General features: G+C 43.7%; 1 protein-coding gene across 3 annotated transcripts in view; it reads right to left on the bottom strand.

The window, feature by feature from the left end:
• Window positions 1-279: 279 nt before the first annotated feature.
• maml1 (mastermind-like transcriptional coactivator 1) overlaps window positions 280-26,364 on the bottom strand; it is a 35,903-nt gene continuing 9,818 nt past the window's right edge. For all 3 annotated transcript variants that reach the window (XM_085788967.1, XM_085788965.1, XM_085788966.1), the window contains exons 3-6: window positions 14,596-16,041; window positions 6,244-6,573; window positions 3,171-3,297; window positions 280-1,392 (exon numbers count right to left, since the gene is read on the bottom strand). In XM_085788967.1, the coding sequence (XP_085645093.1) occupies window positions 326-1,392; window positions 3,171-3,297; window positions 6,244-6,573; window positions 14,596-16,041 (2,970 nt within the window). In that variant the 3' untranslated portion in view covers window positions 280-325. The remainder of the gene's footprint in view (window positions 1,393-3,170; window positions 3,298-6,243; window positions 6,574-14,595; window positions 16,042-26,364) is intronic.

The raw sequence follows: 26,364 nt of genomic DNA, 5'->3' as shown, positions 1-26,364 counted from the left end.
CAGCTGACAGAGAAGTGAAGTCGACCTTCCGCTCCGTGACGCGTCTCAAACCAGCAGGAAAACAAAAACAAAAACAAAAACAAACCTCATGTTTCTTCTTCATCATTGCATTGCAACGGTTGCAACCTGCGGCCGCGACACTTTATACCGCCGATCGCCGCCGTGCCGCCGACGCAGCGGCAGCGGGCGACTGACTGACTGACTGGCGCCGAAACACACGGATCAGAACAGCGTTAGCGCCGTCGGTCTCAGTCTCCGGGCTCGGCGCCGCCCGGCTGCTCCAGGTGACGGTGACGTGTGCGTGTGTTCGTGTGTGTGTGCGTCACTAGTGGTGGCTGGCGAGCAGCTCGTCGAGGTCGGCCATCCACTCCTGCGGACTCTGGCCCTTCAGCAGCGAGTCCACCAGGTCGCTCTCGGCGGCGAAGCTGCCCGACGCCACGTTGTAGCCGAACGACACCTGCTGCTGCTGCTGCTGCTGGCTGGCAGTCCTGCTCACCTGGTATCCTTGGTTACACTGCATCCCCTGGCGACCGTTGCCCGGCGGCGGCTGCCCGAACGCCGTCATGTCGGGCAGCACGGCCTGGCTCTGATTGGCCTGTTGCTGCTGCTGCTGCTGCTGAGTCTGCTGCTGATTGGCCATCGGCTGCCCGAGGCTCTGGGGGTTCGCCGCCGCCGCCGCCGCCGCCGCCGCTCTCTGCTGAGCGGCCGCCATGTTGGACTGCATCATCTGCTGCCCGGGGTTCATGCCCGCCATCGCACGGCCGCCGGGGTTTCCTCCGAAGGGCGCGGCGCCCGGCGGCATCTTGGGAATGCGCGGCTGCTGCTGCATGTGGAAGGCGTTGGGGTTGTTGCTGAAGGCGTTGGTGGACGGCGGCTGGTTGGCGAGCTGCTGTTGCCAGGCGCTGGCGGACATGGCGCCCGGCAGGTTGGCGCCCATGCTGTTCTGCATGGAGCCCGGCATGCGTGCGGCGGCGGCGGCCATCTGCTGCTGCTGCTTCAGCATGGCGGCGTTGGGCTGCGTCTTCAGGTGCTGCTGCTGCTGCGCCAGGAACTGCTGCCGGTACTGGGCCGTCGCCATGGCGCCCAGCGGCTGGCGCTGCAGGCCCGGCTGCTGCTGCTGCGGCGCCGCGTGGCCCGGGTGGCTGGCGTGAAGGTTCATGTTGTTGTAGAGGTGCTGCTGCACGTCCACGCCGGCCCCGCCCCCTCCGGCGCCGCAGGACGGCAGACTGATGTCGCCCTGACTCGCCGCGGGCGGCGGAGCCACGGCGCCCGCCGGCCCGCCGCCCGGACCCATGCTCATTCCCATCATGCCTTGGTTCTGAGGGAACATGCGCTGCGCTCCGGGGGCGGGGCCTCCCATGGCGCCGACGCTGCCCATTGGCTGAGAGGAAGCTGAAGAGACACAAACAGATTCATGGATTAACAACCAACAGCATTTTGGTTTATACACTGCTCAAAAAAATAAAGGGAACACTTAAAACTATTACTAGTACTATATATATATATTACTACTATTGTAACTCCAAGTATATCACACCTGTGTGAAATCAACCTGGGATGATAATTTTGATTTACATTTACATTGATTGGGCATTTTTATGTTATTTTGTTCTCAACACACTCTACTATATATTGAATAACGATTTTAAACTGCAATATTTCATTAATTGAGATCTAACATGTGTTGTTTAAGTGTTCCGTTTATTTTTTTGAGCAGTGTAGTTTTCTATTATATGTATTTTTACCATTTTATTCTTTAATTTAAAGGTACATTGTGTAGGAATTACTCCCATCTAGCGTTGCGGTTGTATATCGCAGGCAACTCAATCGTATTTTTCATGCTGCATTCACGTGAAACGGCATAAACAAGCCTCTATGTAAACAAGTGGTCCGTCAGCACGAGGCAAAACAATACACTTGACAATATGTTGTCATGGCAATGTCGTATCGTTTGCCTGACCCACGTTTTACCGGCTTTCTCTGGACTTCTGTGACTAAAATGACATCTGTTTTTTTTATGGCGACACCACATGGCAGCCAGCACCGAGCTTACCCGCTCCATGTAGATATGAATGATATGAACGGCTAATTCAGAGCTTACCGGAAGGAGAAGTTTTCATTTTTTCAATAAAGTAAATATTTTTACACCTGAATAAAAGGGTTAATTCGCTAGTTTTTAATTTTTAATAATTAAACATTTTAAATCAGCATTATTTTTTAACCTGCAGTTTGATGGTTATTTCAGATGGAAACACAACATGAGACTGAACAGTTCATCAGAACCAGTTACAGACATTTCCCATTCAAATCAGTGGTGAACATCATTTACACAGCGACAGAGAGACGCGTCTGTCCTCAACAACACAACAACAACCAGCTCCTGCTGCTGAAGTTTAATGATCTGATCTGATAAAACAACTCGTCACATGACATCACTATCATTTATTCAATGCGAAGACAAATAAAGACACATTAAAAATCTGATTCCAGCTGGGTTTTACTTTAATTTTTGTGTAAATTATTATATGTTGTAAGTTAAATTAAACTTTGTGTGTCCTGTAGAGAACCGTTGTTTAAAAACGCCTCATCAACCCTGATTATATTTTTCATAACTTGTGTTAACAAGGCTTCAGACTGACCCTAAATGTGGGATTTTTCCCCAAAAATGTGGGTTAGGATGCAATTACATTTCATTTTCTTGCACATGTGCAACCAGTAAATTTGGTGGGGGTTTTCTTAACACTCAAAGAATCTGGTATCTGTCATTACAGGTTGTCAGGTCAATAACAAGGTGTATGAGGATCATGAATGAAAAGGAAATGTAAATATTTGCTCTGCAAGTCGATTTGTGCCCCTAAATTTTCTGCTTCCGAGCCTCAGCCGTTCCTGATCGGCTCTGTTGTTGTTGTTTTTTTGAGGGAATGGAGTAACTAATAATGTAACTTGCAAGGTAACTAGAAATCTGTGTTCTTGTATGTGTAATTTTAAGACTAGTAGGCTACATTTGGTGATTTGCATAATATAATCTCTCCTGTGACTTTAGGATTCAATGGAAACGCAGACGACAGCGGCCTCAAGTACCGTTTAGTTCCTGGAAAAGAAAACTCCAGGAACTAAAAGTCCCAGGAAACTTTTCGGTGGAAACGCGGCCGAACTTCCTGTACGCGTACCTGTAAACTGGTTGACTGGCTGCTGAGGGAAAGGGTTCTGATTGGCCGGTTGTCCCGGCTGGTCCTGGTACTGTGGCGGCGGTCGGGTCAGACGCCTCTGCAGCTGGTCCTGCTGCCGCTGCTTCTCCTGCACACACACACAAGAGTCACAGTCAGACAACGGGAAACAACAGGTGAAGAGTAAAACTAAAACACCAACACACACCTGAGAGAGAAGCTGTGTTTTATCAGAGTGATTATTATGGGATTCAATTAAACTTTTCACCCTGAAATGACCAAAGAGAGTTGGAGCTCTTATTGTTTCATGTCTCAACTCTCTAATGAGAAAGTCTTTGGTTCCTGCAGCAGTCATTTAAGACAGATATTTAAGATATTTTAAGGTATTTATTCACTTTTTAATCATACTTTTTTTAAAATCATATTTGTGGGGGTGGGAGGTTTGGGTTTTCATGTTTTTTCTTTGTTGTTTTTATCCTCTGTGAGGCACTTTGTGCTACTTGATGTATGAAAAGTGCCATACAAATAAAAGTTGATTTGACATGATGACACTTTTGTGGTATTTAATCATGTCCTTCTCTTTTTAATTGATGTCATCATGTTTCATTGGCCTTAATGTGTTTGTTGTGCATCTGGTTTTGTGTTATGTTGCCTGCTCCTACATTCTTATGCTTTACTTTCCTTGGAATCAATTAATGATCACCATAACTTAGAGATTTTGCCTCATTTGGTTCTTTTCTTGGCGACTGGTGTGAATTAAAATTTTAATGTCCCAATAAACTAAACCAGCCAATTCCAGTTTCAGCTCCATGTTTTGTCAGATAATCAATGTGTTGTAATCAGAATAAATAAAGTATCTAACTAAAGTTTTAATAACCAACATGACAGGTTTCACCACCTTGGTTCATCGGGTTATGGATTATTCCAGTTCTATAAGCAGCAACACTGCTCTTATTATAGAAGACACCCACACAGGAAACAAATAGCTCCCCCTAGTGTCTGATCAGAGGAGTTTACACCGTGTTCATCAGTCTGACTTCTCCATGTGGTCGCCTCAGTTATCACGAACCGTCTGAGCTCTGTGATGTTTCACTTCCTGCTCTCAGTTCTTCTGCAGCTTTAACCTCATTATTCACCATCAGGGATGATGTAACGGTTTGTTTTTCATCGTTTCTGCTGCTGCTTGGTCTTTAAAACGTCAAACTCATTTTAACTTCAGGGGTCACATACAACGCAACATGATCTCAAGTGGACCAAACCAGTAAAATAAAAGCATAATAACCTTTAAATAATGAAAACTCAAATTTTTTCCCCTTTGTTTTACTGCAAAAATGTATACATTCATTATTAAGATGTTTACAGTTAATGAACTGTCCTTTTATAGGACATACTGTATTATGAACAACCTGAAATTTCTTGAGGAAAAATACGTAAAATTTCAACAATATTATCCCTCTTCTGTCTTCTAGGTACACTTGGCAAATTCATCCGTACGTTTGAGACTCCTGGTCTGAATATAATGAAGAATGTCCTTCACAGCTTCTCTACAATGTGTGCTATAAAGCAGGAATTACTTTTATATTTCAAATGTGTTTGTGTCTCACTTAAAACTCCCTGTTTACATCATGGAAATATAAAAACTTCACATATAAGAATCAAAAGGTGGGGGAAAAAAATTTTGCTTAAAAAAAAGAAGAGACAGAAACAGTTGCCGATTACCGTATTGACACAAATATAAGACGGTATTGTTTTTGTCGAAAAAAGTCTAAAAAAGACAAGTCGTCTTATATTCGGGGTCTAGATATTTATATATGCAAATCAACAGGTGATGCCAAACGACTTCAGAAGGAGTTATGACATGAATTTTAAGACAATGGTGGTCAGCGTTCGAATTACCCCGCAACTTTTATTCCTGTTTTCCCACCGAAACGACGGGGCTACTGCTCATAGTTGTCTCCTATCGACTGTAGTCTCTCCCTATGTGTCTGCTTGATGGAAGCGACACCTCGGGTAGCTGTCAGTCTCACCTGACCGAGGTGGCGGAGGCGTTGTTTACACGAACAAATAAAGGCTCGGCCCCAAACACAGTCTGGGTCATAAAAATAAAGATAATAAATCCTCCGCCTGGGACAAAGGACAAGGATATGATCAGAAATGTGTAGAAATAAACGGAGGGACTTAGAAATAAAAGCCTGCCTCCAATAAGGGCTGTTGTGTAAATAAAGGCCCCGGCTACTGTTTGAGGAAATACGGTAGATTACGTTACAATTACATAACCATAATATAAATATAAATATTCCAACCACTGCTGTTTTATTGTAACCTACCCGTTGTTATTTCACTGATACTGAAAACATGATTTTAAAAAGATTCAATTTGTCTTTGATTTTGTCTTAAAAAAGTATTTAAAGCAGAAGTAAGCGATCCGGTCGTTTTGGCTAATGCTGCGTTCCAGGCAGGCTTTTGAAACCGTAAATTACAGCTTCAAGTCACGACTTAGTAGCGTTCCAGGCAACCCACTTGTGTTTTTCCGACCTGTTTTACCTGTGAAAGTCACTATAACGGCCACTCGTAACTTCTGACCCGTGAACTCGTACCAGACCGAACTGGTACGACTTCACAGGTCGGAAATACACGAGTGACGGGTTGCCTTGAACGCACCATAACTTCTTGTCAGCCGACGGAGTTAGCGGCCCCCGTCCCTACGTCACCACATTCACGCGCATCCCTTGGCTGCACACACAGCCCTTCATGCCGTTCTCTCTCCTCATTGGATAAAACTTGTAGGATACGAGAAAAGTTTTCTCCTGGGCTCAGAGCAGAGCAGAGTGACTGACAGACCCGTGTTTCAGTCCAAACACTCTATGTAAGTGATTGCTGTCGGAAGATACAACTATTTAAGACTTATATTAACACAAATATATCACTTACTTCTGCTTTAACTAGGTTGTCTTATATTCAGGTCAATACGGTCATTTTTGGTGCATCACTTGTTTGTTTTGAATCGATAATTGCTGCAGCTCTGGAAACAATGACAGCAACTGAACCGACATGAAGGCCAGGTGGAGCGACTCACCTGTTCGGCCATCAGCTGCTGCCTCTGCAGGTACTGATGCTGCTGCTGCTTCTGCTGCTCCAGGATCTGCTGCTGGTGCTGCTGCTGATGTTGATGCTGCTGTTGATGTTGTTGTTGTTGCTGCTGCTGCTGCTGCTGCTTCAGCATCGCAGCCGCCGCCGCCGCAGCCGCAGCAGCCGCCGCCTGGCTGCTCATGTACGCTGCGTTACCGTGGTTACCTGCCATGGCGTTAGCCCCCGGTTGCGTCGGCATGCCGTTGTTTCCCGGCGCCGACGACATAGTGTTGGCCGGGCCCGGGCCGTGAGGGGGAGCGGGGTAGTTGTTCTGGTCCTGGAAATAACAGAGGAAGATGTTAGAGCTTCATGTTTCCACCAGGGGGAGACGGAGAGATCGTTAAAGGGATAGTACAACATTTTGGCAAACTGGCCCATTGCCATAATCCCTATAGTCACAGCAGTAGGTTCGTTACCTTTAATTGTCGGTGCAAGATATTTTTAGAACGGCGGAGCAGAGCCGCGAGCTGCGCTATGAGATAATAACAGAATGTTACCAGACAGAGTTGTTTTAGAGGTAAATTCATGCAAAACCGCTGATGTGCGTTGCCTTCAGGGACAGTTTTTCATCAAGCAGTCTCTGTATTTACCTCTCAAACAACTCTGTCTGGTAACGTTCCCTTATTATCTCATAGGCTCATAGTTGGATTGTGTATTTGATGAGTTTGACGAGGGAAACCAAGAAATCCCATGAGCCTCCGTAGCGTAGCTCTGAGCAGCTCACGGCTCTGCTCTGCCGTTCTAAAAATAGCTTGCACCGACAATTAAAGGTAACAAAACTACCCCTAAAACTATATATGGGATTATGGCAATGGTCCAATTTGCCAAAATGTTGAACTATCCCTTTAAATAAATATCATTCCCTTTTTAATATCTGGTAAAGAACAAACTGAGGAGGAAATATCAAGTTTGTGCTCAAGATGGAGCCAGAGAAACGCTTGAATAAAACAAAAAAAACAAAACAAAAAAAACAGAGTGAGTGTGTGTAACTCGGTGAAAGTTGACACTGCTGCTGCTGCTGTGTTTGGTTGTGCTGTAAACACAAACTTAAAGTACAGAGAGAAAAGTTTTGAGGTGGCAACAACAGCAGCAGCAGCAGCAGCGATCAACAGTTGTGATAATAAAGTGTAAAGTGCAGCAGGAACAGAACGTCCCGCCTGCTCAGAGGAAAAATACAAGCAGGAGCAGCAGCAGCTATATTTAAATACACACACACACAGAGAGAGAGAGAGAGGGAGAGAATATGAAAGGCTGCTTTGTCATCGCCTCCCTTCACCCCCCTGTGTGAGCCTTAGCAACCAGCTGCTTGACCCACACACACACACACACACACACACACAGAGAGAGAGAGAGAGAGAGTCGGTGGATGTTAAAGCGTGGGGCCCAGGCCGGTCTGAGGCAGAGCAGCTGAACAAAAGGCCTCGCTGCTGCAGCCTGACTTCACCTCCACTCAAACCGCTCTGCGCTGGTCTTCATCTGCACCTGTTGGACTCAAAACCAGCACAAACACACACACACACACTGCACACACATATACACACACACACACACACCAGTCTGACTGGGAGTCACTGTGGATAATCATGTCAGCACCACAGATCATGTACTATATAATTATAAAGCAAGATGGTGACTTTTGCAGACTTGGATTTTCTTTTTAATGTGGGAGATTATCTTGTTATATGTATTTTAAGTTATATTACGTATGGATTATCGAGGTTTTTGACGGTGTATTTGTGTTTTGTTCTTTTGTATCTTGTCACTATGGATTTCTATCCTGTATCAGATATATTTTCCTTAACCTAATCTAAGATAAAATCTAAGATCATCACCTATGATTTTAATGATCGTCTGATTTTATAGTGGTGTGACTCCTACTCTCCAGAGGACGGCCCATTTCCACCTGTGTGTGTGTTTGTAGAAAGATGTGCATTGTACACGCTGCACTTCCTGTTTGATTTCCACTATTATTGCACGTCATCATCTATTTCTGCACATTGCGATTGCATTGTAATAACAGGTTGTAAAGCACACCGAGTTTCCCTTGTCCTTGAAATGCACTTTAAATACAGTTTAAAGTTGATTTTTATAACCTTGTGCATGTAAATATATGTAATTATTTTTATGTTTGGATTAGTTTAGTTTATGTAAGTATTTCTTTGTTGAGTTATGTTTTTTTGTGTGTGTGGTTCATGTAATGTTTTGTTCTTGTTATTGTTCACATATGTTGCTCCTTTTGTTGCGCTGTTAAAAAGCAATAAAAAGGAAATTACAAAAAAAAAAGTTTGATTTTCATATCAATGAAAACAAACCTTAGCTCTAACGCCACCTTCAGGACATCATTTACATTTTCAAATCAAAATACAAGGATCAGAATCTGATCAATTTGATTGATTCTGAATCCCTGGTGTTTGTTTCTGTCCAGTTGTATTAACTTTTATTGTAAATAAGTGAATTTTTAAACCTGAACTCTCCAGGTCTGGTGTCTCCTCTGTGTCTCTAACCCTCCTCTCCTCCATGTGCATTTGTTTTCAACGAAGCCGGTGAGAAATCAATCCATGGAGCGGTGGATAACGTTATTTATCATCTACCAAGGGACACATGGAGTAGAGTTAAGTTTAAAATCCTCCATAGTTCTTCTTTAATGTTTTTTAAACATGTTTAAAAAAAAATCTGCCTATAAGCAAACCCAGAAGCAGATCAATAACGGACCTGGCTTCCTCGGCCTGGCTCTCACCTGTGAGGCTTCGAGCGGCCAACTCATCCTTATGATGTGTTTATGGGATGCTGGAAGGACACTCGTCTCCTGTTTTTAGTTTTATTAGTTGTCAAATCTTGTATTTTTCAAAAGTGCTTCTCTTTGTTCGGCCATGTTTTGATGTTTTGGAAACAGTTTAACGCCAATTTTTTCCCTTTTTTGTGACCAGTGTTTTTACTTTTTATTGAAGTTGTTCTGATCTCACTTTTGAAAAGACTCCAACCGGCTCTTAAAAAAAAAAAGCCAACGTCCGGATCGCCACGGATTGTCCTCTAGACGTCCGCTCTGTCGACATTGAACCCAACATCTGAGAAAAACGGGGCCGAGCGTCGGGTCTTTGTTCGGTTCTTTTGGTGCGGAGCGTTTCTAAAGGAGTTGCTGTGTCCAGACTGGATCAGCCAGCAGGAGACTCTGCTGCTGCAACAGACTTTCATTGTTCGGGCCGTTCAGCTCCATCATACATCACTCCACTACAGCTGTGTGGGAGTGCGGAGCCAGAGCCTGGGTTTATTTATTAGACGCCCCGCTCCGAACACCACGATACATCAAATTTAATACTAATGTTAACCGTCAAAAATAAGCCAGGGAGTCTGAGGCGTGCAGAATAAAACAAGACGAGCTGCAGACCTTTGTACAACTGAGAGGAATGAACCAATGTGTGTGTGTGTCCAGGAATGTGGTGCTGGCCTGGTTATGAAAGCAGAGCGGGAACACACTGATCAGTCTGTACACTTGTTTTTGTTGCAGCGTTGTGATGTTAGCATGGATGGATGCTGTGGGGCTTTTGTCTGTGAGCAAACCAGAGTGAAACGACTCTGTAGCAGGAAATTTACCAGCGCCGTTCGGTGTCGATGTAAACAACACAGCCGGGTCGGTGCTGCTGGAGCTAAGGAGCTGCACGATACGCAAAAAAAGACCTGAAACATATTTGTGATTCGTGTGATTATATGGTCACATACTAATATTGTAATATTGCTTTTTCAGTGTGAACGGTCAGTTTTAGGGCTGCAACCAACGATTATTTTCATTATCAATTAATATGGCGATTATGTAAACGATTAATCAATTAGTTGTATGGTCAATAAAATGTTCAAACCAAACCAAACCAAACCAAACCACAAGACGACGTCCTCAAATCTGTCTTGTTTTGTCCAAAAACCAAAGAGAGACTCTGTTTATTGTCATAAAGGAACAAAGAAACCAGAAATATTCACATTTAAGAAGCTGAAATCAGAGAATTGACTTTTTTTTCTTATAAAAAAACAACCCAAACCGATTATTAGATTATGAAAATAGTTGATGATTCATTTAATAAATCAATTATTGTTCGATTAATTGATTAATTGTTGCAGCTCTTTTTTTTACTTTACTTAAAAGGGTTTTCTATGGAGTTTTTCCTCAGTCGATGTGAGGTTACACACCAGGTTAGAGAGTTACATCTTTGCAGGATTAGTTCTGTGAAAACTCTTTCATAACCAAGCAAAACTGGTATTAAAACTGAAATATCTCTGAATGAATCAATATCGAATCGAAACCCTGTGAATCGGAATCGAATTAATTGAGTAAATAATAGGTATCCATACTCCTAACCCTAAAACAAGTGTTGTGACATGTTGTACTTTTATTTAAAAAAAAGAAAAAGAAACTGAAACTCCAGCAGTTTGATATTGCGATTAACTGCGCTGCAGCCCTGATGTAAACACAACACCACCTGTCACCTGTCTGGCTCGGTGCTGCAGCTACACTGCGTCAGGAATGAAAAAGAGTGAGCTGCAGCCCTGCAATAAGTTTTAAAAATACACAACAACAGATCACTGGCAAAGATCTGTGTTTCAATATCAATGCATCATTCACGTCTCTCTATCTTGGATGGATTGAGTAAAACTGATATTTATCTTCTTAGGGTTTTGCTGGCTCCAAGTATAAAGGTCATCTCAAAATGCTGGCTCCAGAAAAATGGCCCCACTACAGATACTTTTGTTAATATTGTCAAATTAACTGCATGTAGAACAAAAGACTTATTCAATCTGACTCCAAGAAGATCTGGGTGAAAAACGACGGCAGAAACGGCTTGTTTATTTGGCCATTGAGTGAGACTGTTCATGATGTGTGCGTCACCACTGGACCTTGAATTTGTGTAATTAATTGTTCAGTGTTTTGTATTTGTCTATTGTTTTACCTTTTAGATGGAAACATATAATTGTGTTCATTCAGCTTTGTTAACCATATGTCCTGTTTTGCAGAGACGTTGTGTGAGAAGGCTTTGTCCAGTTTTAATTGGTAGAAGGGTTTCAGATAGTGAAGTTTGCCACCTGCTTTGATAGAACAAAGTTTTGAAAACATCTTCCCTGCAACGTAAGAGATGACGTGGTTGTTGCTGGCACGGTGACAAGTCTTATGCACTGTGTTTAAATATAAAGAGACAGTGAGTTTTTTCACTCACACTTTTCAAACTCTGTACTAAAATATGAAAATGATCTATGAATAAAGAGTTTAAAACAACAACAGATCACTGAAGCTCCTCAAACGAGCGTCACAGACAGATGTTTTACCAGTTTCCACAGCAGCTGGCAACAACACTATAAAACATATTATTACGCCAAAAACTGAGCAAACTGATTAGTTATTACCGTATTTTCCGCACTATAACGCGCACCGGATTATAAGACGCACCTTCAATGAATGGCCTATTTTAGAACTGTTTTCATATATAGGGCGCACCGGATTATAAGGCGCATACCGTAGATGACCATTTAGTAGCCCGGGCGTTTATAAGAACCCGGCGCGTATTTGCAACAGGCTACAATTTATTTTTGCAATGAGCAGCACCAGACCATCATGCAAAGAACAAGGTGGTCACCCGCTGGAACAAAACTACTCCCGACATCGTTATTGACATCAAACAATAAATACAAAGACTGTGTTACCGCGACACAGGGAGCTGATCATATCAGTGTTATGAACGATAGCGGGAGGGGGGGTCGATCGCGGTAATTTCAACATAGCGCATTTATCTATTTGTCTTTGTCTATTAGTAGTCCAGCGCGACCTATCCCGCTGGCGCACCTGTGTTTGTGTGTCTGTGTGTGTGTGTGTGCCTGCATGCGAGAGAGAGCGAGAGGAGGGGCTGACTGACAGAAGAGGTGAGAGCCGGTGATACGCTGTTAAAAAAAACTTTTTTTTCTGTGCAAGGCTATGGTAAACACTTAATCGCCCGGGCGTTTAATTGAACCGGCGTTTATTTTGCCAAATGAGCTCGGACCCCGGCGGCTATTAGAGCACAGGCGCGTATTTGCACGCGGGCGACTATTTGGTCATCGACGGTAGAATAGAAGATACTGCAGTCAAACTGGGGTTACGTTATGCATCCCCTAGATGGAGCTGAGTATGAATCAACCAATTAACCAATTGATCCATATATAAGGCGCTCCGTATTATAAGGCGCACTGTCGTTTTTTGAGAAAATTAAAGGCTTTTAAGTGCGCCTTATAGTGCGGAAAATACGGTACTAGTATTACTTGTCATAACTTGAGAAAATGTTGCATCTAAAAAAGGAGAAGTGCCGTTTTTTACAACTTTCTGGCATACTCACCCAGATAACTTTGGTGTCATTATACGAGATATTTAGATCCATTCAAGAGCCGTGTCCATACAATGGGAGTGTTTGGGGCATCGAGATGCAGCCTCTAAATAACACATTATCTGCCATGAAACTTGTTCATTTCACCAACATGTTGTTATGATTCACTGGTGCCGTTTCCCTTTGAGTCCGGAGTTTCCTGTTATCGTCATTCAGGGTCTGTAGGTCGACCTACTGACCTCTGAACTGGATGATGTCATCTCTGAGCACGGCTCATTCACTCTGCCTCTTTGCGTATATAATTTTTAAAACTATAATACCCCTGGATAAACAGTATTGTTCTGTACATAACTGTTAATGAAGCAATTTAAAAGAACAAAAAAGGCTCATTCACTCTGTGACGGTCTTTTTACCTGGAATTTGCTGCTGCTAGTTTTGTGCAACATGGCTGAATATTTATTGTCAGATTTTGAGGTTGTGGACGACGACTTTGACACTATGATGGACGTTCGTCTACGGATGAGCAGCTCTTTGACAGGAGGATGTGGAGGCAGAGAGAGGAACAACAAACTGGTGCATGTCTGCGGATAGAGGGAACTGGTTGTGTTGTTGTGGAACAGCACGAGTGAATCGTAAAAACACGAGTTTCACAGCAGATAATGTGTTAAATAGGAGCTGCCCCACTCACTCCCACTATGTGGATATACGCGGCTCTCGGATGAATCTAGATATCATCTGAAGGATCCTAATGACACCAAAGTTATACGGGTGAGTAAACGACTGTATTTTATGCCAGAAAGTTGTAAAAAAAAACGGCACTTCTGCTTTTAAGATGCAACATTTTCTTAAATTATGACAATTAAAGCAGAAGTAAGCAGAATGTTTGTGTTAATATAAGTCTTAAAAAGTTATATCTTCTGACAGCAATCACCTACATAGAGTGTTTGGTCTTGAAACACGGGTCTGTCAGTCACTCTGCTCTGCTCTGAGCCGAGGAGAAAACTTTCCTTGTATTCTACAACCTTTGTCCAATGAGGAGAGAGAACGGCATAAAGGGGCGGTCCTCTCTGTGTGTGCAGCCAAGGGATGCGCGTGAATGTGGTGACGTAGGGACGAGGGTGGGGACTGTTAACTCCATCGGCTGACAGGAAGTTAGCCAAAACCACCGGATCACTTACGGTACTTCTGCTTTAATGCTGAGTAATAACTAATCAGTTTGCCTGTTTGTGACGTAATAACATGTTTTATAGTGCTGTTGCCAGCTGCTGTGGAAACACCTGTCTAGTGTTGTCCTTATTCATTGATCATTTTAATATCATTGATCATTTTAATATTTTAGTTCAGAGATTGAAAAGTGTGGGTGAAAAAAGTCAGTATTTTATGCCAGAAATAAGGTCCAGGTTGAAAAAAAACAACTGCACTTCTTTAAAGCAGTACTAAAGAACTTTCAGTTTTGGTTGAGTTTGGCGGCGCCTGTGGACCAAAGCGGTAGTGTTTTGCCTGAAGGAAGACTCCATTTCCCATGAACACTAGCGTGAAGCCCTGTAAATATCCTGCATTAAAATTAACAGAAGACATCAAAACTAAGTTTCTGTTTCCAGTGGATCATTTCAAAGTGAAAACACAAACATAATCCATTGCTAAAGTGCCGTTTTGCCTGTTCCCTCCTTGTTGTGACTCGCAAAAGTGAAAGTGAAACTTAAGTGAGAGCAGGGTTCCTACCATGCTCCTCAAAGCTGCTTAGTGCCAGAGAAAGAGATACAGACCATAATGATACAGACCCCTCAGACCACGACAGAGGTGTCATTCAACTTGTTGTAAGTCGATGTATCATCACAAAAGTTATGAAAATATTTTATGAAGGTTGAAAAGTTCCTTAGTGTTGGTTTAAGTCAGGGGTGAAATCATAAGAGTGATGGAGGCGGTGACGAGGAGAGTGTGTGTGTGTGCGTGCTCCTCACCTGTGTGTGTGGTATGTGCTGGCGGAAGTTCATGTTCTTCTGTTTGATCTGCTGCTGATGTCGGAGCAGCGTCAGCACGGCCGCCTTGTTCTGGCTCTGCGTGTTGGGAGGCCGCGGCGGCGGTCCGGGCCCCGCCTCAAAGTGCGTCAGGGGTTTGGTGTTGTTGTAGCTCAGCATGGCGGCGGCCTGAGCCTGAGCCTGAGCCTGAGCCTGAGCCTGAGCGCCCGGCGTCGGCGGGTGGCTGAGCGGCGGCCCGGCGTTCGGGTGCCCCAGCATGTTGGGGTGGCCGCCGGGCCCGGGCATGTAGCCCCCGGCGCCGCCCGCCTTGGGCGAGCCCTTGGCGGTCTGACCCGGCATCAGCAGCTGCTTCGGGGCGCCGCCGTTGAAGTCCTGCGGGTACAGCGAGGGGCTTGTGGGCTTGTCCATGCCGAACGGGCTCTGGGAGGCGCTCGCCATCTGGGACCACGGCGGCGGCGGCGGCGGGTGGGCGTGGGGGGGCTGGGCGTGGAACTTGGCGCCCGGTTGCTGCGGCGGTTTGTGCTGCTGCTGCTGCTGCATCTGGCCGTGGAGATGCTGCTGCTGCTGCTGCTGCTGCGCTCGCTGCTGCTGGGCGGCGAGCTGCTGCAGCTGCTGCGCCGGCGACAGGTCCTTCGGCGCCACCGGCGGGGGGAGGAGGTGGTTGGGGGGCGGCTGCGGGTGGCGGGGGGGAGGAGGGGGAGGGGGAGCGGGCTGCTGCTGCTGCGACGGGGGCAACGCCGGCGAGGAGGCGGAGGAGGAGGCGACAGGGGAGCTGGTGGCGTGCGGCGGCGGCGGCGGCCCGGAGGAGGCGGACCTGACGTGCGGCGAGCCGGTGCGAGAGTCCTGCTCGAAAGCCGCCGCCACCGCCGCCGGGGAGAACTCCGACTTCACGCTCGCCAGATCCGGAGGAAGCAGCCCCTGTGTCGACTGACCGCCGCCGCCGCCGGGAGTCGGCGCCAGCTCCAGCGGGTCCTTGCGGTCCTCGAAGCCGTCGTTGAGAATGTCCTGGATGTCCTCGTACGCCACGGAGCAGTTCAGCTCCTCCATCAGCTCCGTCCACTCCTGCTCGTTCAGGTTCAGGTCGGGGAACAGGCTGTTGTTGCCGCCCGACGACGGCGGCATGATGGGCAGGATGTCGTCCGGCTCCTGCTTCATCTCCTTCCGGTGGAAGTCCGTCCCCGGCTCGCCGACGCCGCCGCCCGTCGACTCGCCCCCCGCCGACGGCCCGTGGTGGTGGTGCGTCCCGTTGGAGTTCAGCAGAGCGTCCGTGATGCCCAGCTTGGAGTCGAGCGGCGAGCCGTTGGCCGTGCCGTTGTCCAGACACGCCTTCTTGTTGGGCGGGAAGCCGCCGTCGCCGAAGCCGTTGATCTGATCCCGGCCCAGAGGAGAACCGGCGCTCTCCAGCTTCCTCTTCACCGTCTCCTGCAGCTGCAGCAACAAACACAACAACAACAGTTTAGAAACACGTCATCATACAACACACGTTATTTAACAACGTAACAATTATAAAACAAAGATTTAAACAACAATAAATGGATTTGGATGCTACTACATTATACAACATTAATAAACCAATTAAAATTGATTAACCCTATTTTTTTAATCTCTTCTCATGGTAACCATTCAGTGTCAGTCATTTTTTAGTTGTCCAGGTATGAAAGGTGCTAGTTTATTGTTTTTAAAAAGTTAAATATTTATTATTTCAACTTTACATATTGTGTTGCAGGTTTATTCTACTAAATTGATATTTTCTCATTATTGTTCTTGCAGTTAACTCCTGCTACTATAAAGAGGCTGAAACTAATGATAATCTTTACTATCAATTAGTGAAACTCGTTTATTGTTTAGTCAGGGCTCCAGATTTTACATCTACTTGCACATGTGCATCCAGTAAATTTGCTGGGGTTTTTTGTTTTGTTTTAACTGTGGTGAAATGTGAAAAGGCCGACTCAAAGAATCTGTCATCTGTCATTACAGGGCCAATGGGTGTGAGGATAATGAATATGAATAGGAACATTATTTATTTATTTAAAACAGGGACAATGCAACACAGATAAACATTGATCTTGTAGGACAAGAAATTATGTCAGGTTATAGCAGCATTTGCTAATTTCCACCTGTAGTCCCTGGGCAAGTATGAGCAGATGAAAAGATAACAATATTAAAATGGTTGAAATATAAAAGGATAAAAACAAGACGATGGCCAAAGTATTTAAAAAATAGACAAAACAGGGAACAAGAGCACCAAGTCATGAAGATACACAAAGTCTAGAAACGTTGAAGGAGCGACTCAAGGAACCTGGTACCTGTAACTACAGGTCACAGGTCAATGTGTGTGAGGATCATGAATGAAAAGGAAAGGAAATGTGGAAATGTTAACAGTATGTGAAAGAGCCATCTATGCCATTCTATGACATGAATGTGAATCGTCAGACGTGCAAAACTAATCACTAGTCGGCTGAACAATAATTTGAACTGTACAGAAAAGAGGAGAATCTTAAACTTAAGCCAAGATGATAAAAAGTTCTGCTGACAAGTCAAAATACATGCGAGTTGCTTTACAGGTCTTAAAATATTCAAACTACAGTATTTTCCCCAATTAGACACATATTAATGTAGTAAAATCAGCAATTATAATAATAATTTCTATCTGGACAAGAACATAATTTAAATCTAAGCACCACATGCTCTCTCTTTTATTTATTTATTTTTATTTTAATGTCCTGTTCTTCAAAACTCTTCTGCGGAACAGATCGTCCGCTTCAAGACTCTAAAAACAAACTGGCTGTTTTGCAACTTTTCACTTGAACAGTGGGCTGATTATTAACATAACACAGCAGCAGATCAGATTTCGGCCAATTGATTAAAGCATTAATTCCAGTTATAGCTCAGCGTCTTTATTTAGATGTTTGCATCATGAAATGAGGTTATTTGTGTAGCTGAGTAACAAAGCCAGCTGTTTGAATCATGACATTTTTTTCTATTTCAGTGCCTGCAGAGGTCGGCTGTGAGCTGCAGGGGGCGCTGCAGCTGAGTGGACACCGGACTAACACACAGAGAGAGAGGGAGAGCGAGGAGGCCGAGCAGTGATCGCTGCTGTTAATAGAATCAGCTGCAGGCTGCCTTACATAACGCAGACAACAAAGAGCTTCCTCAGAGCAGTCAGCAGATCAGATCTGCCCACTCTGCAGGCAGCACGACCCACCGGATCTAATGGGAACACTCAGAACTTCCTGCGCTGCCCGACTCAAACCACATCAGCTGATCCTCACATGGTCTCGCTCTCTCTCTCCCTCTCTCTGCGCTGCTGTGTGGTTATTATCAATATCACATCCTGCTCACACCTGTGGTCTCCAGGAACACCACCCAACAGGTGGACACGGCCGGGAAAACAGGACCGGAAATGATCCGTGATGATGAGAGACGAGCTCATCCTGAAGTCAGTTAAAGCAGAAGTAAGTGATCCGGTGGTTTTGACTAACTTCCTGTCAGCAGATGGAAGTTAGCAGTCCCCGCCCTCGTCCCTACGTCACCACATTCACGCGCATCCCTTGGCTGCACACACAGAGAGGACCTCCCCTTTATGCCGTTCTCTCTCCTCATTGGATAAAGGTTGTAGGACACAAGGGAAGTTTTCTCCTCGGCTTACAGCAGAGCAGAGTGACTGAGAGACCCGTGTTTCAGACCAAACACTCTATACAAGTGATTGCTGTCGGAAGATATAACTATTTAAGACTTACGCTTACTTCTGCTTTAACAAAGAAAACAGCAGAGTGTGGTATCTACTTATTATTAGGGCTGAGTTTTAAAAAATCAACTTCCCGATTCGTCCGATCTGCACGATCGCGATAATCACCCACAACTGTACTGAAGAGTTGGACCGTTTACTTCTGTAGTGGGTCGTGTTAAATAAATGTACATTAATGTAACTGCTTTTGGGTCAATTCTTTATGTAAACATTGATATTTTAGATAATGTACCGGGTTAGAGAGTTACATCTTAGTTCTGTGAAAATCTCTTTCATAACTAAGAAAAAAGTTGGTATTAAAACTGAAATATTTCTAAATTAATCAATATCGAATCGAATCGTGACCAGCCCTATTTATAATTATTATTAAAAGTTAAATAATAACTAGAAAAACCTACAGTGGATGAGTGGATTGACATCATTTATGATGTTTTTAATATGGAAAGAATTACTTTTGCCATAAAACTACAACAAAATCTGTTTTTGAAAAGATGGGAAAGATGGATTATGTGTATGTTACACCAGTTCGACCATCGTTTATCCAACGCCATGTCTCAGTGTTTTTTTAGTGTCACAAATGTGCACCCCAGCACATTTCACTAAAATTAAGTTTAAATCTTAATTTTGTGCATCTCAATAAATCAGAATATCATGGAAAAGTAAAATGCTTTTTTTTTAATTGGTCTTTTGTAATATTCAAATTTATTGAGATACTACATTTTAGGTCTTCATTAAATGTAACCCATAACCATTACAATTAAAAGGAATTAAATAAATAAAGAAATGAAATGTTTCGATCTATGTGTAATTAATGGACCTATCTAATGTATTAGTTTCACTTTTTGAATTGAATTACTGACATAAATAAATGTTTCCATGACATTGCACCTGTATATTATTGATGGAGGACCAATCATTCATTCATATCTGTATTATTTATGGAATTGCAAATATGTTGCTGTGTGAGATTCAGTTGTACTTTACAGATGAATGGAGGAGAACAGTGAAACGTTATGTGAATGAACATGTTTGTGAACCATGGAAAATCATAATAAAAAAAAGAGAATTGAAATAAACAAAACTTAAATAATAATAATAATAATAATCAAACAATTGTGATCAATATCAGGTGTGAGAAGCAGCTGGACAGTGAATGTTTACACACCAAGAGATAAGGAGTTTGTTTAAGTTTCTGCCTCGCTGAGCAGAGCAGCGTCACAATGTGGAGAAAGGTGATGTCTTCCTCCAAATATGCTGAGAATTTCCTGATTAGCCCGACCGGTGCCAAAATGGCAGCATCAACACATTTGGTCTCCGAGCCTGTTGGCCGCCGCCGGCCCCGGCAGCAGCAGCAGCAACAGCAGCAGCCGCAGCTTCTAAAAAACCATAACATGTTTTTATTTATTTTCCTGTTTATTCATTATCTGGGGTCATCTTTTTTAGTGGGGAATGAACTCTTTCTATAAACATTTATCACTTTTTTTTTTTTTTTACAGCAGAGGTCAGTGACCTTGTGAGTTTCCCAGCAGAGCGTCTCCCTCCTGTAAACGCTCTCTCTGACTTGTGTGGGTGTGTGCAGAGACAGAGACTTTAACCGAGGTATGTGTGTGTGTGTGTGTGTGTGTGTGTGTGTGTGTGTGTGTGTGTGTGAGGAGTTTCTCACAGGTCAGCCTCGTTGTTCTTCAAATCAGTGTCAGGGAAAAGACGGAGAAACAACGGAGAGTGAATTCAGTCAGTCTCACTTCTGAGCCGGTTACTCATCCATCTACCATCTGTCTCTTGTTTTAGGCAGCTCGGCCTCTCTGTGTGTGTATATATATGTGTGTGTGTGTGTGTGTGTGTGGGAGATCAGGCCTGAAATGAAACGTATAATGATGATGATTTCTGTTGAAACTTACTCAAGTATTTCCCATTTTGTATTGTATTTTAAACTGCATTTATCTGACAGACTCAGTAGAAGGAGAGAGAGAGACCTGTAGTAAAAGGAGACTCTATGGTGACTCACTGAACTCTTTAAACCTGAAATACTGGTCGGACTCCTCCTGCCCGGTTGCCATGGTTACTGACCTGGGGTGGGAGAGTAGTGTGTGTGTGTGTGTGTGTGTGGGGTGGGGGGACGGGGTACAACAAAAGACCTACTGCCATCTATTGGGGGGGGTTGGTGGGAGGGGAGGGGAGGGGGTGTCTGACACAGCCACAAAGCCTCTTCTACATCATCAAAGCAACAAACCAGGGGGATTCTGGGTATTTGAGTCCTTGGAAGTCTGCAAGTGAAGTAGCAGTGAAGTAAAGTGTACTATAACTACAAGTCATCCCACTACAACAACTACACGTCCTATACTGCTCTTACTACTACTACTACTACTACTACTACTACTACTACTACTACTACAACAACAACAACAACAACAACAACAAGTCATCCTAGTACTACTAATACTGCATGTCCTTAACTGCTCCTTCTACTACTACTACAAGTCATCTTACTGCTACAACTACTGCGAGTCGTCCTTCTGCTACTACACTATGGCTGTGTTCGAAATCATCCACTCACTCACTCACTCCCTATCCACTACATCATGTATATGATATAGTGGACTACATCATGTACACGATGTAGGGAACGACGGGAGGAGAATTCGGACACTAGACGGTAATTTTCTGGACGTGGTTGCGTCAGCTGATGCGCCAGGTGTTGCTGTGACGGAAGCAGACGCGCCGAGAATCATGTAAACAAACCATGGATGTATGAAACAAACCGGACACATAAAAAATAAAATAAGAAAAACCGGACACTTGCGGGAACATTTTAGGATGTGATTCTGTGTGGTTGTGTTACTCGGACAATAAACTGTTGAAATATCGGAAGTTTGGTTTGGTAAACTGCTGTTGTGTGTCCCGACCGTGAGCCGCTAACGGCTCTGTGGCTATGCTTTGTGGCTATTAGCTTAGCCCCGCAGATCGTTTTTACTTCATATTCTACTACAGTTTCTTTATTAGATTGATTTAATGCTGCCTGTTAATGTTCGGATGCTGCTGCCAAACTCCTGCTCCTCGGGCGAGGCAAACGGAGCGAAGGCAAATACGTCTGAGGAGTTTTTTTGGTAAATTGCCTAAATAAATCATAGCTAACATGCTAATTAGCTTCCTCTTCTTCTCTGGCAAAACACGACCGCATTGCATTGTGGGATACGGGAGTAGAAAGTAGTGTACATCGCTTGTTCACTCAATTTCGCGGTGCATTGTGGGTGTTTTGTCATCCACTACATAGTGGATGAAATTAATCGCGGAGAATTCGAACAACACTACAAAATGGCGAACACACTATATAGTGCACTACATCCGTGATAGGGGGTGATTTCGAACACAGCCTATATGTCCTATTGCTCTTACTACTACTAATGCAACAACTACAAGTCGTCCTACTATAATACTACTACTACTACACAACATGTCCTCTCACTACTGCTACTACTACTACTACTACTACTACTACTACTACTGCTACTAAATGCAGAAAACAGTTCCTTCCACCACCACCACAACTACAAGTCGTCCTACTATACTGCTACTATTAATACAGTGTTTCCTGATGCGGGGGCATTTCGGCGTCCAATCCTCCGCGGCATGCAGCGATCATTTCGGCGTTTGGTCTATTTTGTGCAGGAGCCGCGAGCCACCGTGTCAATCTTGGCAGGAAGTCACACAAAGAAACACGAGAGAATCCGGTCAATTTTCAAAATAAAACACCGCGAATGACAAACACGTGAGGCCAATGTGTGTACGTTTGTAGCCTATTTAATAACCGAAACAGAGCGCGACAGATGAACACACACACACAGAGCTGAGATGCGAAGCGCTTGTCCCCCGGCCGCCACAGAGTCGTTAATTAATGGTATAACACTGGATGCGCTGGTTGATAAGTTTCGTTTTTAATGAGGAGGAAATAAAGAACTCAGCTGTGATTGAAAAGCATGAGTCGAAAGTTGTAACTGTGTAGTGGAAAGGGCTGCAAAGTAGCTACCTAATGGTAACTGGTTGTGGAAACCCTGCTTAACTCATTGGCTGCCATTGACGTCGATAGACGTCAATTGCGTTTTTCAACGGGAAGGGCTGGAGGACGGTCTGGCGGAGCTTGTCCATCAATATCAGGCTTGTAAACTAGTGTAATGACGTGTAGGTGCCCTGTAGGCCCTGTAGGTGGCAGTAGTGCCCTCTTTGGATGAGAGATCAGCATTGATTATGAGAAGAAGAAGCGAGATGACAAGAGATATGCTAAAGAAACGGAGCCTATGTGTTCCGCACGTCGGCACATTATGTACCGTGTGTGTCGCGGTAGTTCGGAGAGGAAGAGGGTCGTGATCGTGAGAAAATGACGGAGATCATTGAAAAAGACACCGACGCTGGACACCGGCGATCAAGCCGGGCCGAGTGGTGAGAATCAGCAGCTGACGGTGTCACCACAGACCAGAGCCCAGCTCAACTGACGGCTCGGTGGACGTGACCCGAGCGATTCCGTCCGGATCAACCAGGGGCAGCAGAGACTCGTCCCCACGCTCCAGAAAGACATGAAGGTAATAATATAATACATCAATGGTAAAAATAATAAAATAAACTAACTTGCTAGCGAGCTAACTTTTACTGCTTAGAGAAGGGCGGATCGCTTTGATCGGAAAGGTTAAAAAAAAAAAAAACTCCACATCACACTTGACTACATCTATAAGAGATGTATTTTTATGGTAATTCTATATATTTCTATAATTTACAGGTGGTGGATCGAGCAGTGGTCGACCATGGGGCAGAGGTCATGTGACAGCTACAGACGTACAATAAAGTTAATGCATTTTTACTGATATTTGTAAATAAATTATTTTGCCATCAAAAGTCCTTTCTCAGTGTTGTTTTTGTTGTTTTATAGAAGGAGAACACTGTTCAGATGTGTGAGGTGTCACTAAAGCAAAAAATATCAACGTCAAAGTCACTGTTCTGCTTGACATGTTTCTTTCCACAAAAAGCTTGTTTTCTCAGTGTTTTGGTCAAAAACTGCTGTTTTTGGCGAAACCAGCCTACGTTCTACTGCCGTTTACAAAAGAACGGAAAAAGGTAGAAACAAACTTTTTTTTTCCTATTGAACAAAGAGAGTCTACTCTTTCTCTTGGTAGTTTCGGTGTTTATATAGTCATAGAACACAATATTCTGTGGGTCTTATAAGATCGTTCAAAATGCTCTAAAACGGCTGGCAGTATGGGCGTCTCTTTTCTGAAAATGGCTGGCAGCCAATGAGTTAACATTGTTTTAACATTAAAAAATTTAAATTAAAAAAAATCATCATTCTGAAGGTGTGGCGGCTTTTATTTTGCCGTGGCGGTGCGCCACGATCAATTACATGTAGAGGAAACCCTGATTAATACTACAGTTTACATCTTATACTGCTGTTACTAGTACTACTCCTGGTACATCTTCTTAAGCTAGGACAACCAATACTAATACATCCATTACTACTGCTGCTGTTCATAAACTACCACCACCACTACTGCAGCTGCTGCTATAACCACAACTCATTTTATGGTAACACTCTATAATAAGTACACACTATTAATAAGCATTAAAAAATACTGAATTCTTCATTCATTTATTATGCATGAAGACCATCAGCACAGACTATACTACTATTTATTTATTTATTTAAACCTTTATTTTAACTCGTTGGTCACTGAGGTTTCCCTCATTTACAGGGACGACGAGTTTACAAGCAGCAGCAGAACATAACAATTACATTTCATAACAGTTGCAGGATGATTTACAAAGGTCAGAGACCATATGTTTAAAATCAGCAAGAGTAGGAATAATCTCCAGCCCCAAAGTATGTTGGAGAATATTCCATGAGTTGGGAGCATCAAAGGAAAAGGCAGATTTACCAAACTCAGGTTACAGTTACTATAAAAATAACTGTTACAACTTCATACCACTACTGTTACTACGGGCCTTCTTTGTTTTGATGCTAACGCAGCATTACACTGCAAAAACTCAAGTATCTTAGCAAGAATATTTGTCTTATTTCTAGTCAAAATGTAATTTCTAGTCAAAACAAATCTCATTATACCTAAAATAAGACTCATCATATTAAAAGTAGCTTGTTTTTAGACACTTTTTACTTCTTTCAAGCAGATTTTCACTTGGAATAAGTAGAAAAATCTGATAGTGGAGCAAGTTTTTCTTCCTTATTACAAGCACAAAAAACTTACTTTCACTGGCAGATTTTTCAGCCACCAATGCTATTTCAAAAACTAAAGCCACTCACACCACTACTAGTACTACTAAAACTTGTACCTCCACCACCACCACTACCACTACTACTACTACTGATGACAGAAACCTGCAGGCTTCATTATCCTCAGCACATTAATGTTTCTCCACCACAGAGTGGAAAGCAGGCGCTCGTTCAAACAATAACTGTGTCAGAATGACATTAAACTAAACTAGCTGAGACAGTTGAGGAGACGCCGAGAGCTTCACTCTGCATATTTAACCTCAGGGTTAAACAGACAAATAAATGAAGGCTCAATATCTTCACAGTGACTAATCCTGAAGTCTTTCGCTCTGGCTTTGCCACAAAAATCCTAAATATGTTGTGTGTTTCTGTCAGCTTATCGTAGTCGGGCTGCATCCCCTCTTCCTGACTGAATTTCTCACATTTTTTATTTTTCCCTTGTTGTGTCTATTCTTGTCTTGTTTTCAACAGTTTAATATGAGAAGCTGAAACCAATGTATCATTAAAGTGTTGAAACTGTTTATTTTTCTTCATACCGACACATTTATTGACTAGTAATTGAGGTTTCTGACTTTGGTTGCGGATATTGTTCCCGGTATATATCCCCAAACACAAACTTATCTGATGCTTTCAAATATTAAAATGTTCGGCATCTAAACTCCCTGTTCTGTTTGCTGTGAAAACATGAGGTGCTCTGGCCCCGCCCCGATCCAGCTCAGCAGCCGAGGTGAGAGCGAGGAGGCGTTTCCTGACAGTGTCGGTGTTGACGAGCGACGTGGTGGTGATGAGTCAGCGGGTGAGGGGGCGGTGGGGGGTTTTCTGTTCACACTGAGTCACGTCCCAGGACTCCAGGTCTGTCCCCACCGAGAGCAGCTTCATCCTGAGCTACGGTGACGCTGACTCATCATTTTCCCTCGGTTTTGTAGTTGGTTTTCAGCCTCTAAAGCCTGAACCACCTCTTGAAAACGCCTAGAGACCGGCGCTACAACCTCTTCCTATCGGACCCTCCACCTCTACGCTGTGACCACTAGACCATCTTGAACAGCCACTACAGCTCTACAACCTGCTCAGTGACCACAAGCACCTCATTAAGGATCCTAAAAGCTTCCTCTGTGGTCATTAAAACATCCTAAAGAACATCAAAAACACCTCCTCGGTGATGATCATAGACTCAGGTAGGACCCTTAAAACAACCACAGACTTTAGATCCTCCAAAAAAAAAAAACTGTTAAACTTCATCAATGACCAATAAAAGACTAAAATAGCATCAAAATGGACTTCTAAAGCCTCCTTGGTGGTCATCAGAACCCCCTAAAGAACCTGTAAATACCTCAATGATGATGAAGACATACTCCTGAATGACCTACAAACCACTTTAGAAGGAACTATGACTTAACAAAATGCCATTTGAACATCACTTCACACCAAAGGACTTCTCGAACCTCCTCGGTGGTCATCAGAACCCCCTAAAGAACCCGTAAATACTTAAATGATGATGATGACAGACTCCTGAATGACCTACAAACTACTTTAGAAGGAATTATGACTTAACAAAATGCCATTTGAACATCGTTTATTGCCAAGGAACTTCTAGAGCCTCCTCGATGGTCATCAGAACTTCCTAAAGGACCCATAAATACTTCAATTATGACGATCACATACTCCTGAATGACCTACAAACCATTTTAAGCAAGAACTGCTTTGGCTTTATCAATGGCTACTAGAACATCGC

This window comes from Trachurus japonicus, chromosome 10 (genome assembly GCF_045865225.1).
Source record: "Trachurus japonicus isolate A0001 chromosome 10, Traja_1.0".
In the NCBI taxonomy this organism is placed as follows: domain Eukaryota; kingdom Metazoa; phylum Chordata; class Actinopteri; order Carangiformes; family Carangidae; genus Trachurus; species Trachurus japonicus.
The sequence above is the reverse complement of the archived record's forward strand: the minus strand, read 5'-3'. Positions and strand labels throughout refer to the sequence as shown.